Below are 18,778 nucleotides of genomic sequence, written 5' to 3'. Positions count from 1 at the left end.
GCTCCAGGTATAATGTCACAGACCCACTTTTATTTCAGGGACAGAAAGAATGGGGGGCTGGCTAGTTTGGCCAGCTCTCTTTTGCTGAGCCAAACAGCAAGCCCACCTGGGGGCATCAGGAGGCCCCACCTACTGCCAGGCTAGGAATTCGAACTGGGTGTCAGAACTGGCTTCAGAGAGTGGGCACAGCTCAGAGCAGGAACAGGCAAGGGGCAGCCTCTTCCCTTCACAGCCCACTAAACCTTGTGCTGCTGCTTCCAGCTACCATTCAGTGGAAGAGCTGGGAAAAAAGCAGCCTGATAGGGAGAATTTCCTTTTCCTTTTCAAAGCTATTAGGGTGTACTAGTTTTCTTTTGGTTTGGCAAGTTCACCAGACTGGTTCGTGGTGAAAACTGAAGCTTTGACAATTTGGTGGTTTTGAGTTGCTGGAGAAGAGGATGAAGCATCAGGTCTCTAAACAGAGACTCCACAGGTGGATGTCAGAAAGCCTGTGCTGGGAAGAATATCTTTTCAATGGCAGGCTCATGGAATTGGACCTGCATCTCTTAATGGCAGTCAATATAATTGCTAAAAATCCTAAAAATAGGTTGACATCAGCTTCAGAAACTCACATGTTGCTATTACATTCTAACACCAAAACTACATTTTAAATAAAGAAAGAAAGGAAAGAAGGAAGGAAGGAAGGAGGAAAGGGAGGGAGGGAGGAAGGGAAGGAAGAGAGGGAGAAAGGAAGAAGAAAAGAAAAGAAAGGGAAAAAAGAAAAGATCTTTTTTGCAGAGAAAGCTTAGTAAAAATTCTAATTGGAAAAAGACTATTTAGGCAGTGGATTTAAATGATGTAAAAAATTATAGAGAAAAAGCTAGAAATAAACACAGGGTGAAGGTCTAAACATCAGACAGCTGTAGTTGAACTGGGTGAGTATGGAGCTTTAATTAAATCTGATCAATCAAGCACTTCATACAGATTTGTCTCTAACCATTCCACAGTATCTTAGGGTTCCCCAAATCTAAGACCATTGCAAGATTGAGATGAAGTCAATGAGGTCTGTTGCTTTTACCTGGTATTATCTGCCTGTCAAAAATCAGATGCCACAGGCAGTCATGCAAGGAGGTGGGAGCATGGACTTTTCTGTGAAATAGGTGTGGGCCCGAGTACCTGCTCTGCCATTTCCTGGCAAATCCCTGATATCTCCGAGCCTGCTTTGTCATTTACCAAATGGGGGTAAATTTTACTGTATTAGTTACCTACCATGTGTAACAAACTACCAGCAAACTTAGCAACTAAACACACACAAAAAACGGTTATTATCTCATGGAGTTTTTGAGGGTTCAGAATTTGGAAGTGGCTCAGCTGCGTCATTCTAGCTCAAGGTCTCACTAGGTTGCAAGGAAGATGTTTGTTGGGGCCACAGTCATCTGATAACTTACAGGAGCAGAAGGAGCTGCTTCTAAAGTGGCTCAGTCACAGGGCTGGTACACTGGGGCTGTTGGCAAGAAGCCTCAGTTTCTCCCCACATTGAACTCAACACAGGGCTGCTTGAGTATCCTCACAATATGGCTGCCTCTTCCCCCAGGACAAGTTTTCCAAGAGAGAAAGGGAGGTAGAATCTCTCATGCCTTCCATGGCCAGCCTTCAAAGCCACACACTGCCTTTTCCACAATACACTATTGGTTACATGGGTTATCCTTGTTCAGTGTGGGAGGGGAACAAAGAGGCCAGAATACCAGAAGTGGGACACCATCTTGGAGGCTGGCTACCACATTTGTCAAATGTCTTCATTTCTCAAATTAGGGGTAACTATACCCTGATGTTTATTATGAGGAATAAACAAGAAAATGCACATGTTGTGCCTTGCTCTCAGTAAAGCCTATCCCCTTTCACTAGGATTTAGGCCAACTTTCATCTGGGGGAGACTAAAACAGCAGGGTACACTCACTTTAAGCACCACAGAGAGAGTCTGGAAAGTAGAGGAAGCTCAGCCTGAATAGAAATCTGTCAAATTACAACTCAAAAGTAACACCTGAGAGAAGACTGTGAGAGGCAGACAAACAAAGGGGCCTATCTATAGACAGTCTCAGTTTCAAATATTCCAACCTGTTGTTCATAATAAACCACCAGACCACCCAAGCAAATTCTAAATTTTCAGCACTCGAATGACTTCCCAATTTAACTCTTGCACCTGGAAGTGGCATAAGCCTTGGTCAGACCAAGTATTCCAACATGGGCGAAGGAGGAAGGGGAAATGGGCCCCTGAGTGGGGGAGGCAAATACTTGGGCTTGGGACTAGCTAATCAGAAAAGTCTCAGCAAGAGGGGAATGCTGAGAATTTGAAGGATAAAAGGATTTAGAATAAGACAAAGAGGAGAAGGTGACTAAGGCTAATGGACTGCATACTCTTTTAGGAATGGAACCAAGGCTAAGCAAAAAGGGGGTGATTTGATGTGAGGATACAGAGCTGGTGAGAAGTGAGGGAGGGTGGGGGGGCTCCTTGGGGAAGTTCCTCAGAGGCAGTGATTGGGGGTTTTGAGCCAACATCCAAAGGCAGACATGGTGGGGACCCACACTTGGGTGGTATTAGAGATGTTGCCCTTGTGGCATTAAGCTGGTTTAGAACCATCTAACACCTCGACAGACCTAGGTTAACATGCATATTTCTGTGACGTTTCACCAGGGAAAGTGCCCCCAAGTATTTCCCTAGAACACTGTCCTGATTGCAACCAAACCCCTCACTGGGACCTTTAGGAGCCGGCCCTGCTTCACCCCTGGTTCTCCCCCAGGTCCCCCTCTCCAGAAGCACTGCCTTCCTTTCTGTTCCCCCAAGTTGCTCCTTTGTTCCCATCTCATGGCCCTTGCATGGAAGTTGTCTGGAAACATCCTAGATCTTTACCTAGAACCTCAGCCCCAAAGAATCCTTTGTTCCCTGCAGCAATTTGGTTCACAGCTTTGTGCAGAGAACACGGAAGCTTCTCTCAGGAAGACTCCCGTGGGCCTTCAACCTGGCCCCTGGGCCTTCACAAGTGGTACAAGCAAAACCAAGCCACCCAAGGGCTCCAAAATAAATGTGTTTCTGAAAAGGAAACCGACATTTCACCAGGGACACACCTTGCCTCTCCAGGTCAAGTAAGAACCCACCTGGCTATCCCTCTCAATCTTTCCTCCTTTTCCCTGAAATAGAATGGACTCCCCTAAAAGAAAGAATATAGGCCAAGGACAGAATGGGCTGCGCCAATCAATCAGGGGCAACCCCAATCAATGTGGGGCAACAGGATGGCCAACCTTCTGCTGCTCTGTGCTGTGGAAGGTCCCTGCACCATAGCAGTGGTATTAGAGAGTCTTGACGTCCATTTCATCCCACAACACATTTCAACACCTGCTGTAGTCAAAGCATGTATAAATGCAGCTCACAACAGAGTCTCTGTTGCTGAAAGGAGACATCATCTGGTTTTTCACTCAGAGACAGCCCCCCAGGCTGCCGGTCTCAGCACTTTCTATAAAAAGTTCTAAAACAGAAGGAGTTAAAGGAAACCCCATACATGTAGACACTTTGAGACCAGAAAGAAGAGCTATCTGACAATCTGGGAGGGCCTCTTCTTTCAGTGGCAAAACGTGTTTTTCTACAGCCTTCCGCCATGAAAGACCCCGCATTGCTTTCCTCTGCTGGTTTTTGTTCCACAGGGATTAAGGATACACATTCTAGAACGAGACGGCCTAGTTCTGAATCCCAGCTCTGCTATTCCTGGATGTGTGGTCTGGGGCAAGTTTCCCCACCTCCCTCTCTGGGCTCAGTTTTCGCATCTGTAAAATGAGAAAAACAACAGCTACTCTATGGGGTTGATGGAAGCATGAACTGAGTTTATATCTATAAAATTTTGTATTAACTCAGATGAAATCCCAGTAAAGATGAGCTGTTAATACTAAAACAGTCTTTAATTGAAAATAAAAATAGATGGTAGCTGGAAGCAGAAGAATGTTATATATAATTAAAAAACAAGGAAAAAAAAGGCAAAGATGCTATGGGGAACCTAGAACCCGTGTTTTTAGCAGCTGCATGTCGTGGTGATCAGAGACAGAGCAAGGGAATGGAAAAATAAGGTTTACTGTATAATGACCAAGATCTTGACATGATGAAAGCCAAAGGTCTCATGCTGTCTAACAGCTGACCTAGCCCTGAATCCCCCCATTGGGGACTACTGCATCAAATACCCTAATTCTCATTTTCCATGCCCCAACTATAGCTACTGTATGATCTTGGTGGAAAAAAAATCACAAATAAAGCACACCAAAGCCATTTTCTTCCCCAATCTCCTGGAGAGTGGCAGCTAATGTCTATCTACTATGGGGAAAGAGATTTCCCCTTCCTGCCGTGTAAACATAAGCTGCCCTTTGGTTGAGTCAGGGGGAGGAAAGCCCCAGGCCAACCTCTACTCCATCTGACTTTGCCTGTAAAAGCCAGACATTTGGTACATGAGCTCTCCCGTTGCCCCAAATGGTCTGCACGCTATCTGGAAAGGTTAATGACATTTGTTTATTTCTCACTTGGAGATTCAGGCTCAGGTCCAATCTTAAGGTTTCCATTTAAATGCAGAGTGATATTTCCCCTGCAGGAAAGATCAGCTGGATCAGGAGGGCATAAATGTCTTACTTCACATAAATAAAAGGAGATTGGCCTGGAATAGAAAAGAGTGAACTATAAAAGTGTTTGGTCATATTAAAACAAAAAAGGGCAAAAAGATCCACAAAATTTTCCTTGGTTGCTTCCTACTGCTTCCTCAATTTTCAAGTTGCAAACTGAGTCCTAATGAATTAGCAAGTAGAGACAGGGCTCATTGGGAATTCAGAGAACCTGGAATAAAGACACCGGCATGGTACTGCAGCCTAGTATGATCTAATACAATATCCCAGCTCTATCTGGACCCAGGGTATGTAGGGGAAAGAAAATGATAGAGAAAATGGTGGGTCCAGCCACACCACAGTAAATGCTGGGGATTTCAACTGTTCTTATCTGACTTCACCAAATGCAAGATCATGACAACCATCAAGGAAGTCTATGGAGCTCCCAGGTGTCAGCTGTAAATTCACAAAGACTGAGGTTGACATGAGATGGGCAGTGCCATCCAGGACTCAGGTGTCACTGCATCTGAGGTCCTAGAAGGTGCTAATCAGGGCTTTCACCCCAAATGACACCAATAGGAGCAGTGGCTCTTTAAGACAGTTGGGCTGGGTTGCTCAGGCAGGCTGAGTAGGGCTGTTAGTGACAAAAGCTGGCCAGCAAAATGGCTGGTGAGTAACAGATGGCTGATTAGACTTTGAATTAAAAAAAAAAACACCTCACAATGTATTTTGGCCCCCTTACCAAGTTTCTAGATCTGACACACCAGGGTAGACTTTAGAATACGTTAGATAACAGGCTGGCTATTCTTTGAAAACAAACCCTCCTCAGTTCTCATGACCAATTTATACTCATTTGTATTGCCAAGACCCATTTACATGGGTCACGACCAAAATCCCGAATCTTCCACGATTTATCTCATTCTGTTACCCCCATTTCCAATTCATCAGCAAATCTTGGCACCATCTCCAAAAATATTCTACATCTAACAACCACTTCTTATAGTTGTTACTGCCCCAAATTCAGCTCATGCTTCACCACAGACTTCCTAACTGGTCTCCCTGCCACCATCTATCTCCATAGGGTGCCTTTCCCCCCAGGGTAATTCAAGTAAATTTCCCTAAGTATAAATTAGGGAATGTTACTCTATAGCCTACAACTCTCCACCAAAAGCTATATACTTGGGGCAGAACTGATCACATTTTTAGTTCTGGGGAGAAGAAGAAAATGGGAAGGTGGTTCTTGATTACCCTAAGCCAATTGGGTTACTCTAGTTCCTTTGCCACAATGACTGGTTCAGGGGTGGTCAGGTGACCCAAGTTGGCCCACTCAGATTTTTGTTTGATCATGCCAGGTGGGGGATGAGAGGTATGGTGGGTAGAGAGACATTCTTCTCTTCTGGTCAATGTGGTGTGTGTCTATGAGTCATGAAACCACTACAGTCATCTTTTGCCTCGAAGGATAGTCTGAGGAAGGAGTCAGAGAAGGTTAGTGATAAGATAATCACAGAAAGTGGGCTGGAGCCCTGAGCAAACCATGCCTGATATCCATTTTCCTCTGTATTTTCAGAGACACCGATAAAGTCCCTTCATTTAAGAAGCCAGTTAGAGATGAGGATTTTTTGTTACCTGAACCTGAAAGCCTCTTAACTAATCTACACGTGGGTCCAAGAATGGATCTGATTTCAGGAAATCATTTCAAGGAGGTAGAATAAGCCAGAGACAAGTGCCATAAGCCAAAGTCAAAGGTAACGAAGAGACCTGGGATGAGGATGCAGAGGCCATTAAGATGGAGCAGTGCAGAGGTGGGTGGGTGACTTTAATGGAACTCGGGGCCGGGAACAAGTGTGTGTCAGGGGGAAGATCAGGTGTGGAGTCCTGTCAGTACCTGGCCTTGTAGGGGCATTGGGAATGGGCCAGGGAAAAGAAATGACCAGGAGACAGTGAAGGCTGACAGCCAGTTATAGGACTGGGGCATCAAGCAGGGATAGTTCACATTGCCTGGGCCAACTGCCCAACAAGGGCTGCCTCTTGCCCATGGCCAAGCGTGGTCCACGAATTTGAGCTGAGCTGAGCCTGCAGATGGGGCTCAAGCAGGTACATCTGCTCTTCTGAGTTCAGTTGGTCTCAAACTAGGTCTAGAGATTTGCTTTCGAGCAAGGTCCTCCTGAGGCAGGTGGCCAGCTGATGTCACTAGGAGAAATTCTTATTTCACTGGAATGTGATAGATCCAGGGACTGCTCCAGATAGACCTGACTCTGGCCTTTGTTTCCTCCCACACCACAAATTTTGCTCTCCTACTCACTGGATCAAATAGTAAAGCATCCTGCATCCAGGGTGAGGCCTTCGGCGGGACCTGCCCCTCTAGTACTCCATGAATCACTCTTGTGTACTTTCATCTCCCTTTCTAGGAGGAATTACAGACCTCTAGCCCCTGTTTCCAGGGATGTGTGTGGGGCTTTTCATTCTCACCTGTTTGGTCCCTCAGCCTCTTGGGGAATCTGGATGCTCCTCAGAACTGGAACATGGTTAAGTGATGTGTTGGGTTTTGTCTGGAGAATGATAAGCAAGGAACCAAGGTGGACAGGGTAAACCGGGGTGGTCTGTGGGTCTCCTACTGTGTTTATCAGCCTGAATTCTCCAATCTGTTTAGTGGAAGTGAAGGTCCAGCAGTAGATGATGCCATCTGATTATAAGAGAATCTTCTAGCTGAGCACTGGTTGGGCTGAGTACTTCCAGCACCCATCCCAGGGCACCACCATTGTGCGGACAGGTCCCTTCTTTGCATTGTCCCCAGCTCCCACACTACCCACTTCTGGAGAACACAGAAATGCTAGAGATAACCATAATAATGCAATAAAAACATCTGGGGAGTTTTAAGTCATAGGCTCCCCAGGAAGAAGGAGAATGGATTTTACAGTCAGCCGATGTGGGCTCTAATCCAGGCTTCACCAGCTCAAGGTAGCCCCTCTTGTACCAGGTACCCTCTCCCTTGATGTAAATGATGATAATACTGTCTTAAAATTCAGTAGGTGTATTTCTACAAATATTTATAAAGCACATTGTGGTGCCTGCACACTGGGAAAGTTTAATAAATGAGAGGGTTGTGTGTGTGTGTGTGTATATATATATAGTATATATATATGTATATATATATATAACATTAACATTAACATTAAACCAGATTGAAATTATATTTATTATATAATTATACATATATATATACATATATATATAAAATTGGATCTGGTTTTTCTTATTTTTTTCCACTTCTCTGCTGAAATTCCCCAACCATTCATTTTTTCCCCATCTGTCCCTATTTAAGATAGATACTTTAAATTCTTTTCCGCTAATTCTTGTATCTGTATCATCTGTGATTTGCTTCTGCTGCTGCTTTTCCTTGGTTATGAGTCCTATTCCTGCCTCCTCACAGGTTTTGGATTTTATTATTGCATCCTGGAAATTATATACAGAAGAAAAGTGAGAATTGAAGAATAATACCGATTGTTTCTTTCCCCCAGAAATGTCAAGTTCTGCTCTCATCTGCTGGCTAAAGCGAGGAAGTGATTATTCAGATTTCAGCAAGTGTTCATTTGACTGGGGCTGATCTGTGGGTCACCTCTGGTCAGCCCCACCTCTCCCACCCAGCTTATGCAGGAAGGGGTAGTCTCCTAATTCTTAGGGTTGGATTTGGGATTCCTCGATTTGGGGGACTGGGAGAATGTGAGAGACGGTGCAGATGGAATGATCTCTTTCTGCTTCTCGGTCCTGCCTTCATTTGTGTTTTTCCCAGCAAATTTGGGGGGGTGGTGGAGAGGACTATAATCCTCTGTTGAGCATATTATTATTGTACGTGATAGTATTTCAGACTCCAGGACATCCCAGCTATCTCCAGTACCACCAGTAGCTTGGCTGGCTTCATCTCCGTCCCACAAAGTTCTGGATCTTCACATCCTTTTGCTCTCCCTGCATCTAGATCTGCCAGGACTCAGATCACTGATAGAGGGCTCCTCTCTCTGGAAGTCAGTTCATCAAGTCTCTCCTGCCTCCACTGTTCTCTGATGGTCTCATATACGAGTATGATTTTTATATTATCCAGATTAGTTTTTGGTGTTCCCATGGGAGCCAAGGTCTTCTGTATCCTAACTGGAAGCAGCAAGTACCTAGAATGGTAGCTGCTATTTTTAGCACTAGAGGAAATTCCCTAAATGCAAGACGTCCTGGCCCTGAACTCTTAATAGTCAGCCTAGTGCCGAAGCATGTGTTTCATCCAGGAGAGTTGAAAATGAGACCGTGCGGGTGGCTTATTTTTAAAGACTTAGTTGAGTTTCTAGCAAATGCTTTATGGGCCACACTCCTATCTCTTTACCTTTACCATTTCAGGTCCTTCCAGGGCCCAGCCTCTATGTCTCTTTGCTTGGGGGTTTTCTCCCAAAGTCCACCTTGCCCATGTCCAGCAGGAACAGTCCTTACCAATGACTGGAGGAGGCTGGTGGATAAACAACCCGGTTCCCTTTCTCTTGGGTTGGATACCTTAGAGACCTGTGTTCTAGACAGTCTCCCATTCCCCCAGAAGAAGTAAATCCCAGCTGCCCACAGAGGTAACTTACTTGCTAAACACACTTTCCTTGGCTACCTTCTCTTCCTGGCCTCACTGACTCCCTCCCTGGCATGTCCTGGGGTCACCTTTCAGATCAACTCCCTGCCTTGGAATCACTGCCTAGATTCTCCTGTGGAAACCCAACTGAAGGCAGGCTTCAATTCAGATGTGCAACCTCTGGGTGCTACTTGGGTTTGTGTAAAGGGGCCAGCATGGACAGGGTGTTATTTGGAGCAAGGTAAAGTTAGCCAATGTTAGATGGACCTCTCCAGGGAACATCAGGCACATTTCGAGAATGCCAGGAGTGCTGATGCTGGAGTTCTTTATTATAAACTGGAGCCATCTGCCGGCCTGTAATAAACGGAATATGACCGTCCTAATCTGGGATGCACTTAAACTGTTTACTCTCTCTTGGTGGTTATGTCTTTAAAGCCTAACGCGCACTGGATGATGGATTTAAATTCATAAGTACATTTTTTTTTGAAAATTGGCATGAAGTTCTTGCCACACAATATGCAAAATACATTAGTATGTTGCATCGAGAGTTGGTGTTCTCTCTCTTATTATTTTTTGTTTTTAAATAAAGCAAGCTTGTACCACAGCCCCGTACGCGTCTTGTGGGGATGCCAAGAACTGCTCTAAAAGCCACTTTCTAAGGAGCAATTTTCTTCTTGTCCCATAAAACTCCCCAAAGCACCTTAGGCAAACACCAGAGCGCTGGGTATGTTTGCAAACTGCAAATACGGCAGACATTTAATTACATCGAATTCATCAGAACCCTAATTGAGACAGGAACTCAAACCTTACTGCTTAATTACTTTGATTTCAGATGAGTAACAGACTTGGTCATGAGCAGCCCTTCAGGCCAGAATACATTAGAAAGAGGCCCGTGGGCCCTCGCGGGGAATTCTCCCAGCCAAATGAAAGTGTGGAGCCACATAAATAACCATGCTAAGTGAGACCCATGATTGGATTTATTAATCAGTTCAATTCCCAATATCCATCCCTTGCTGCGGTGTTCCACTGCACCGGCCCCACCACCTGGGAATGCTTCTCCGTGTGTAAGGCAGGATTTATTTCTCACCGATTTTTCCTTTCCCTCCCACTGATGAGACAGCATGGAGGCGAAGCCCGGTCCTCTGAGATCGCTCTTCTATCAACATCTCCTCATTTTTGATTTTCATTTAGAACGCCTTCTCCCTGATCTTCATTCCCTTCCCCACCTGGCCCGAGGGGGATGTTCCACCAACTTCTTGGCCAAATGATCACAGTGACTTATGGTGGGATTTGGAGGTGAGGACCTCATGGATCCTTATTCTTTTGAGAGCCAATAATGGTATCTTTTATTGAGCATTTACCAGGTACGCTGACTCCTGCTTAATGCTGAACATGCTCTGTTTCACCCTTACGGCGATGCTAGGTGGTAGGTGGGCTTATATCCTCCCGCTCCATAGATTGGGAAACAGGCTCAGAGGAGTGATAAAGTCACTTCTCCAAGTTTTCATGGCCAGCAAAGGACAGAGTCTGGATTCAAACCCAGGCCAGTCTGAGTCCCTGACCTATGTTCTTTCCAAAACATAATTTGCTCTGTCTGCAAAGACTTCCAGGATTCTACAAACTGCTGAAAGAAGAGAGGTGGATGGAACCTCCAAGTGGGCACGAGACAAGGAAAACCAGAAGGAAGTGCTGTGGCATCCAGAGTCATCACGCGGGCAACTTCTAACAACATCGTGGCGGCTACTTCTCTCCAAGAGATGAGCTTGCAAAGACCTTCCAGGTGGGGGAAAGTGACTGAGCACTTCAGCACGTGCTGAAGTTCAGGAAGCAATCTGCCTTTTAAGCAGGTGTTCTAACCAAGGCACTGATTAACCGCATTGCTAATAAATTATGAATACAAATGAATGCAAGCCACTTCATATGTAATTAGTTGCCTGGCATTTACTAGATACCTCCCTGTCATTTGTTTCATTTCTTTACGTTACTTCTCCCCCTTTGGGCTTGCCTTTCCATCAAGCCGCATGTACAAATGACTAATGCACTAATGACAACATGAATAATGGCCGGGTTAATAATCATACTGCTCATGGTGACAATGCTAATTAAGAGAGTGTGAACAGCAATAGCCTCTTCTGCAGGATGTGACTATTCATCTCCGCAGGGCAACGAGAAGACAGCCACAAGACGAGATCCACGCAAGTGTACCAAAGGCAAAGACAGAGACTGGTTTTTTGGTTTTTGGTTTTGGGGGGGCACTAACAATATTTATAAGAGGTCTAAAAAAACACCATATTGTGGGTCCACAAAATCTAAGACTAGAGATGATGGATCAAAAGGATGAGAAAAAATAAAATGTCAGTAGCAAATTGGGCAGAACTCAGCCACCACGTATGGACACACCTGTGGGCTCTGGAGCCCATTCCTGGAGAGATCGAGGTGTCCCTCTGCCTGTCACCCAGAAGCAGCCAACTCATCAGGCAACCTGAACTAATCAATGGGCATGAAATGATGGCATTTAGAAACAGGCAGTGAAGAACAGCAACGGTGTCCCAGGTGCCTCCTGCAGAGACTCTCCAGTTCGAGTTAGAGAGACGGGCAGGGTGGGCGCCCCTGGCTGGCTGACTGGACAGCACAGGGGCCCAGAAAAGGGTGTGGAAGAAGGTTCAAATGGTGCTTTCTTTAGCCTTCAAACCAGCCAACACCTTTAGCAGGACCCTGTGTCCCCCACAGTGAGGGAGCTGGTTAGGATCACCAGGCTCTTCAGTAATGCAAGCAGAGTGCCCTAAACGGGCTTCTAGAAGGTGCTTTTCCTAGAAGACATTCAAAGTCTGGCTGTCTGGGCAGAGCTCAGGATCAAAGTTCCTGTGAGGGAATTAGGACGTCGGAGCCGGCAAACCCTTGGGCGCCTCAGCGTCGCTGAGGCTACCAGTGAGCCTTGCACTTAGGTGACTTCTGGGTGTCTTCCCAGGACTTTCCAAACAGACACCAGACCCCAGGGTACCCCTGGAAGTAGAACAGCCTCCATAGACAAAATGCAGGCATGCAAAGAACCTCAGGATCCCAAAAGTAAGCTAAAGTAACCATGTAAATAAATTACTTGATGGCTGTCGCAAAACTGTCCTATGCTGTGACAGCTGCAAATGGTTTTTAGCAGACAAAAAATCTGTCGTTTCCTCTCTCTCTCTTATTTGCTTTATTGCCAGTGAGTCAAAGCCATACCTTAAATCTTTCTAGGTCATTTCAGTTCAGATCATGACATTCAAAATGAGCTTGACACCTTCAGATTCGTAGCCTGCACCTTCAGGCTGGTTAATTATTTATGTGGACCCGGGTGCTCTGTATGCCATCAACATGGACACCAAACAATGGTGCCTGACATTTTCCAGTCCCAGGTGGGCAGCCTCCTGGGGCGTGAGATCCCATGTCACTGCTGCCCAAGACCATTGGCCCCCATGCTGACGGCGTTCCTGCCCCACCTCCACGCTGTCCCCTCTGAGCCCACGCCACGTTCTGCCGCTGGCCTTACCTGCCCAGCAAAGAGCCCACAGACACCGATGATGCACAGGATGTTGAACACCGCGGAGCCCACGATGGTCCCGACTCCCACGTCACCCTTGGTGATGAAGACCCCTGAAACAGACCTAATGTCAGCCTGGCTGTTGTGGCCAGTTGCATTCTAATGTGGGCGTGGGGTTGTTTTCACAAATGTTAGTTAGACAATTCTCAGGGTCCACGGGAAACGGCCGAGGACGGGAGAGAGTTTTAAAATCTGCACCGGGGCTATTGTTCCATGGAGGCATTGGCACAGGAACTGGGACACATTCATGCAAAGTGAAACTGTCACTTGAGCAAAATAGTAACAGCAACCACAGCGGGGTGGGAAGATGGTGTTCTGCTCCTTGGGGTCTTGAGAGTCTCATTTCCTATTAGCCAACCCGCTGGAAGCCTTTCTGTCCCCACAGTCCTTGTCCTTAAGAGAGGGCAGGGCTGAGATATCCCAAGGTCATCACCTACCTATGACGGATGTGAACAGCTCTGGGGCCGAACTGCCTGCTGCCATGAACGTGGCCCCGGCCACATCTTCACTGAGGTGCAGGCGCTACAGAGGAGCAAGGACAAAGCACAGGTGAGTTGGGATTCCCCTGGGAACAGAGGCGATCATGACTCCTGAGGTCCCGAGCTCAGGGCCTCCCATAACCTTCCCCGTCCCCCACAACTGGCCTTTCCTGCACCATCCCCTGCTGGGACACAGCTCCTCTGGCCATCCTCCTCAGGGGCAGGATCAGGGAGAGGGCTGCATATCTCTGTGAGTTAAAGGCTCTTGACAGATCTAGGAATCCCCAACCCAGAAGCCCCAGGTGTTGTGCAGACGACAGGGGGGAGTGCGGTGGGTTGGTGTGAGGCACTATGGGCATCTGCCTCCTTTCTAAAGGGTGTGCCACTCACTTCCCTCCATGTTGCCAAATAGTCTTACTTCTTAAGAGATGGCCAAATCCACATTTTTATGCAAACATCCTGATTTTTTTTCAATACTATGCATATCCCAGGCTAAATGAGGTAATCAGTTTGCAAGTCTTGATTCTAGGAGGTTACAACAGCTTTGGGGGTGGAGGGGTCACCCTCCTGAAACCTACTTTTCATCATTAATGCAGTTAGGAGAATAGGGGGGTGGGGTTGAGACTGAGTGGAAAGGATGAGGTGCCCTGTCAAGATGTCCTGTACAATGAACCCTCCAGGTTACTCTGTTAACCCAAAAGGTGATCTACAAGAAGATGAGACAAATATATATATATTTGAGGCTGGTCAGGGTGTTTAGCCTTTCTGCATTCAATCATGACCCAGAACGTAAGCTGCTGGCTGTCAGTAACTAGCCTGTTCCCTGTTGGGTCCCAGCCAGGAGATGCTAGTCTTGAATGCCAACAGTCCCTCTTCCCAGCGCACGGGCAGCTGCACTTCCTTGCTTAGCCATGGAGGGGCAGCATGGCCTTGGCGTAGGCCACTGGCTCCCTGGACCAGCAACAGGCTGCAGTGGGAGCCCTAATGGAGCTCTTTGATCTGGAGTCCTGGGGATCCCTCACTCTGGACTGAACAGCTCAACTTCACATGCGACTCTAAGATGGAGGTGCTGATACCTCAAGTTGAAAGCTGTGGCTGTGAGGGGTGCAGGTGAGACCCCGGACATGAAGTCCCTGAAGGTAACCTAACACAGAGCTCACACTCATTGCTGGTCAGTCAAGACTTGCCAGGAGCTGTGAGCTTGGGACTGCTGTGTCTGTTCCAGCTCAGGGTCCATCATGGGCATTAGACATAGAGTCCACACCTTGAGCTCATCTCCAGTTCCTCTCTCTCTCCTTCAAACACTGAGTTTGCTTCTTCCCCCAGGTTTCCTTACATCCCCTCCTCTCTCATCTCTAATTCACTTGGGCCCTGGCAACAGCTTGCTGATGCTCCGAATCACCAGCTCGGGAAGGGTAGGGTCTTCCTGCCTCTGGACGCCTCTATCTATCAGAACATAGTTGTCAAGAGCCTTCCCGACTCCCTCCTGAGCCCTGGTAACCACTGATGCCCTAGCCTCACCTTCCCCAGGGTTCCTCAGAGGCCAATTCCAGTCCTGGGTTGTCCTCCCATGGTCCCGGAGCTCAGACTCTCCTCTGCACAAATATCCTTCCTTGAAATGTGTTGCCTTGAAATGTGAAAAATGCCTCCAAGGGCTGCTCCACTCCTGTCCCTGAACAAGCCCCTCCTTTTCCCCCCACCCCAATCAAGCTGTCCCTCCCCTTTCCTCTCTCTCTACTTTCCAACTTCACAGAATTTCATCCAGCCCCCTGTGTGCCTCATCCCGGAGCTGCTCTGTGCCTTATGGCCTGTGGATGGCAAGGACCATGCTCTATTTCATATCATGTCCTCCCCAAGGGGGTGTGCTCACAGGTGCTACGGATTTCCTCTATGGAGTAGAACACCTCCTGACAAGAATACATATGTACATGTCTATGTAGGGTCGTAAATTTGTTATAAAAAAAAAGTTGTGTGGGAAAGAGAGTAGTTTGCTTTGCATAATGAATAGAGCACCACGTGGTGGTATTTCAGAGATCACAAATTACCCTGGTTACGGGTGCTTCAGCACCTCCTCTCCTGCTACATAAGGTGACCCTGTGCTCAGGTGACATTGCTTGGGACAAAGGGCTCCCACACGTGCCCACTGTCCATCTCAGATGCCACCTCATCGCTCTCCTTCTCCTTCTGCCCAATAAAGAAACCTCCCCCCGGGGCCCCTCCAGGGCTCCTGTGGTCTGATTCTCTTTTATTTATTTAAAGTACAAAAACCAAACAGATTTCTAGGATGTAGAAGAAACCGCTTAAGTGAACGATCTCCAAGTGTGGTTTCTGGACCAACAGCCTCAGCATCACCTGGGCACTTCACAGAAATGCAACTTGGGTCCTCTGCTGCCCCCCAAGAACTAATGAATCAGCCATTCAGGGGGGTGGGGGTTGGGGAGAGGGAAGAGGAAGGATGACCAAGGGGGAGGATGACTGAGAACTACCCGAGGACACGAGTCCCAGATGGGAGGCGTGTCTGGGAGAGAGCCTTTTGGAAAACAGGATTCTAAATTAAAAATAAAGTGGAAAGCTTCCGGATAAAGGAAACTACATTTCAAAACAGACGGAGATGAAAGAGGCGAGAGAATGAAAGTGTTCTAAATACGCTGAATATTTTCTGATGAAAGGGCTGTCATTTGGTCTTCAACCTGACGTTCCCCAGGCTGAGTGAGAAGAGTCCCTTTCCTGTTCTCTGTGGCCAGTTCTTTCATTGTCTCGCTTCTCGGGTCTCTGCTTGGCACATTTCTGCACATGTACAGAGAGGGGCAGGGTGGTGGAGGTGTGTGGCTGAAGACCTCTGGCTCTGCAAGGACCCCATGAGGGAGGTCACGGATGTGGAAGGAAACAGAGGAGGGGAAGATGGGGGATGTAGAGGTATTTAAAAGAGGAAAAGAGAACAGGGAAGTAGAACACAAATATCACCATGAGTTGTCAAATGGAGCAGGGAGAGCTGGCCATATGGGTGAAAGCCCAACTATGGGTCAGAACCCTGATGTTCTAAATGGACTGATGGAGTTTTGTGCTAATATTGTCAGTCGCTCAGATGCATGCTGATGTCTGGTGCTCCTGCCCAGACATGGAGGGCTCCCCAGGACCTCCATGAAGGAGGCTGGAGCAGCACATTGCACCCCCTGCCCAGACATGCTGAGAATATAAGGCACTTACCTCACAGATCTTTTCCAAGGAGGGGACGAAGAAGTCGTCACACACAATGGCTAGCGCATAGAACATGTACATGGCCTGGAAGAGAGGAAAGAAGGGGTTAAAGTCAGAGTCAACGCAGAGCCATAGGGTGAGGGCCTGGCTACCCTCTGCTTCAATAACACCCTCTGGTACCATGGACACAACATCTCACTCCAAGTACAAAGACTGCAATGCCTGGGAGGCCCTCCGTGATCTCACCTCTCCTCTGACCTCATCATCTACCACTCTCCCCCTTGTCCACCAAACGTACTGTGGATGCCTGCCTCAGGGCCTTTTCATCTGCTGTTCCCTCTGCCCAAATCAAGCTCCCCTCAGATGACCTTGGCTCACTCCATCATGTCCTTCAAGTCTCTGGTTCAATGTCAACCTAAGCAAGGGACCTGGGACTCTGCTCCCTCCCATTTCTCTGTATCCACCTTATCCTGATTTGTTTTTCTTGACATATTAATTTGTTTGTTGTCTGTCTTCCTCACTAGAAGTCCACGAGAATATGGACTTTATCTTATTTATCCCCAGCACTCAATAATATATGTGCAATGAAGGAATAAATAAACGAATACTTCAAGTGAGGCTGTTCACTGTGCTGTTCCCTGCAGGACAGGCTCTGCAATCTTGCTTCCTGTCAGCTATGACCAGAGAAACCCTGGAATTCTACTGTTTGGCCATAAATTACCTCTCTACCTATTTAACTCCAGGTTTCTTCTCTAATTAATAAATTCTTATTTGGATTCCATTCATTGTTGGTTGACCACCTAGCATCCATCCTTCACTCCGTCCTAATGGGACCCCAGTTTCATTCCAATATCCACCATATCCCCTGGGAAGGTGACTCCACCCATTCCTCCAGGAGTAGATACTGACTGGACAATCAGTATGCAGTGTTTCCCACTGATGGTGCAGGGGTGGACACATGACTTGGGCTGGCCCAGTGAGACAGCAGGAAAGGTCTTATAGTCCTTGCCAGTGGGTGCCATTTCTCAACTTCCGGCACTGGTTATGGACAAGGAAGCTGGAAGTCCTGACTGCTCCTGGAGGCCATATTGAGGGAAATTGGACATGAGATGAAGTTGACCCTGAGTAACTTAATGCCATCACCAAGCCATTGAGCACATGGTGCTGGAGCATGCCTGCCTCTGGACTTTGTAACAGGGCATTCAGACCAGTCTGATTTGGAGTTTTCCTGTTACTTGCAGCCCAAAGCATCAAATGGGTACAGTGGGTCATCCTTCAAGTTCCAGTATCCTCAGCAGTGACACCACTTTCATGTTTTCATCTCTCAACATCTTTTCCTTTTGAGCATTGCTCCACCAGACAGACCTTCAGTCACACATTCCCAACCTCCCTCAGCACAGGGTGCAGGCACATGACCCAGTCTAGCTGCCCGGACACTCCATTCTCTGTCACACAGTGGTGGGTGGGCAAAAGGTCTGCAAGGGGCCAAGGAGGGATTGACAGAGAAGCTGGGAGAGAGGGGCTCTCTCTTTATGAGATATAAACACCACCCAAGTCTGGATCTGTCCAAGAATGCAGCTCACATAGTAAGAAGACCATCGAAGAGATGGGACAGACAGACAGACAGACACACACACACACAGATACATACATACAGACACACATATTTACACAGATAGACACACACATTCACACAGGTGCTCAATGACACCACATGAACTCTGGACCCAGCTCAGTCTGAAGCCAAAGTCGACTTTCCAATTTCATGAGCCAATAATATGCCTTTTACACTTAAGATGACTTAAGCGGAGTTTCTGTCACTCGCAGCTGTCCTTCATGAAGGCTTCTGTAGCAACCCAAGCATGAAATGATCTCTCTGGCCTCTGACTCTTGGTTGTTGCACTAATTTAGCCACCCCTCCCCTACTTTATGAACTTGTTTTCCTTTTCACACTTACGTGCTTGGGCTCTCTGACCAGACTGTAAAATTCTAAAATGCATCTTACCACTTGATTCTGTGGAAATACCAGACGAGTGCACAAAAACATATGCAGTGGGGATATTCTCTCCAAAATGCTCACTATAATAAATTATAAAGCCTAACAAAATATACAATAGGGGATTGGTTATATAAACTGTGGTTCTTCATTCAATGAAATCCTGCTAAAAGAGGTTATTTAAGTCCACAGTTAACAACAAGAAAAGGAATTTACAATACATTACTAAATGAAAAATATTATAAAACAGTGAGTACAATCTCTTTTTGAGTATTATCTATTGTATAAGCACACACACACACACACACTCACATAAGTATATT

At 46.8% G+C, this 18,778-nt stretch overlaps 1 protein-coding gene across 1 annotated transcript in view; it reads right to left on the bottom strand.

Annotated features, from left to right (window-relative positions):
• LOC102748142 (sodium/potassium/calcium exchanger 3) overlaps positions 1-16,562 on the bottom strand; it is a 124,590-nt gene extending 108,028 nt beyond the window's left edge. Inside the window, exons 1-3 of the mRNA XM_081831983.1 lie at positions 16,469-16,562; positions 13,220-13,304; positions 12,732-12,835 (exon numbers count right to left, since the gene is read on the bottom strand). Coding sequence (XP_081688109.1) covers positions 12,732-12,835; positions 13,220-13,304; positions 16,469-16,540 — 261 coding nt within the window. The 5' untranslated portion in view covers positions 16,541-16,562. The remainder of the gene's footprint in view (positions 1-12,731; positions 12,836-13,219; positions 13,305-16,468) is intronic.
• Between the last annotated feature and the right edge of the window lie 2,216 nt (positions 16,563-18,778).

This window comes from Leptonychotes weddellii, chromosome 10 (assembly GCF_054177405.1).
Source record: "Leptonychotes weddellii isolate Sample4059 chromosome 10, ASM5417740v2, whole genome shotgun sequence".
Classification (NCBI taxonomy): domain Eukaryota; kingdom Metazoa; phylum Chordata; class Mammalia; order Carnivora; family Phocidae; genus Leptonychotes; species Leptonychotes weddellii.
Note: the sequence above shows the minus strand (reverse complement) of the source record. Positions and strands in the feature narration are given on the sequence as shown.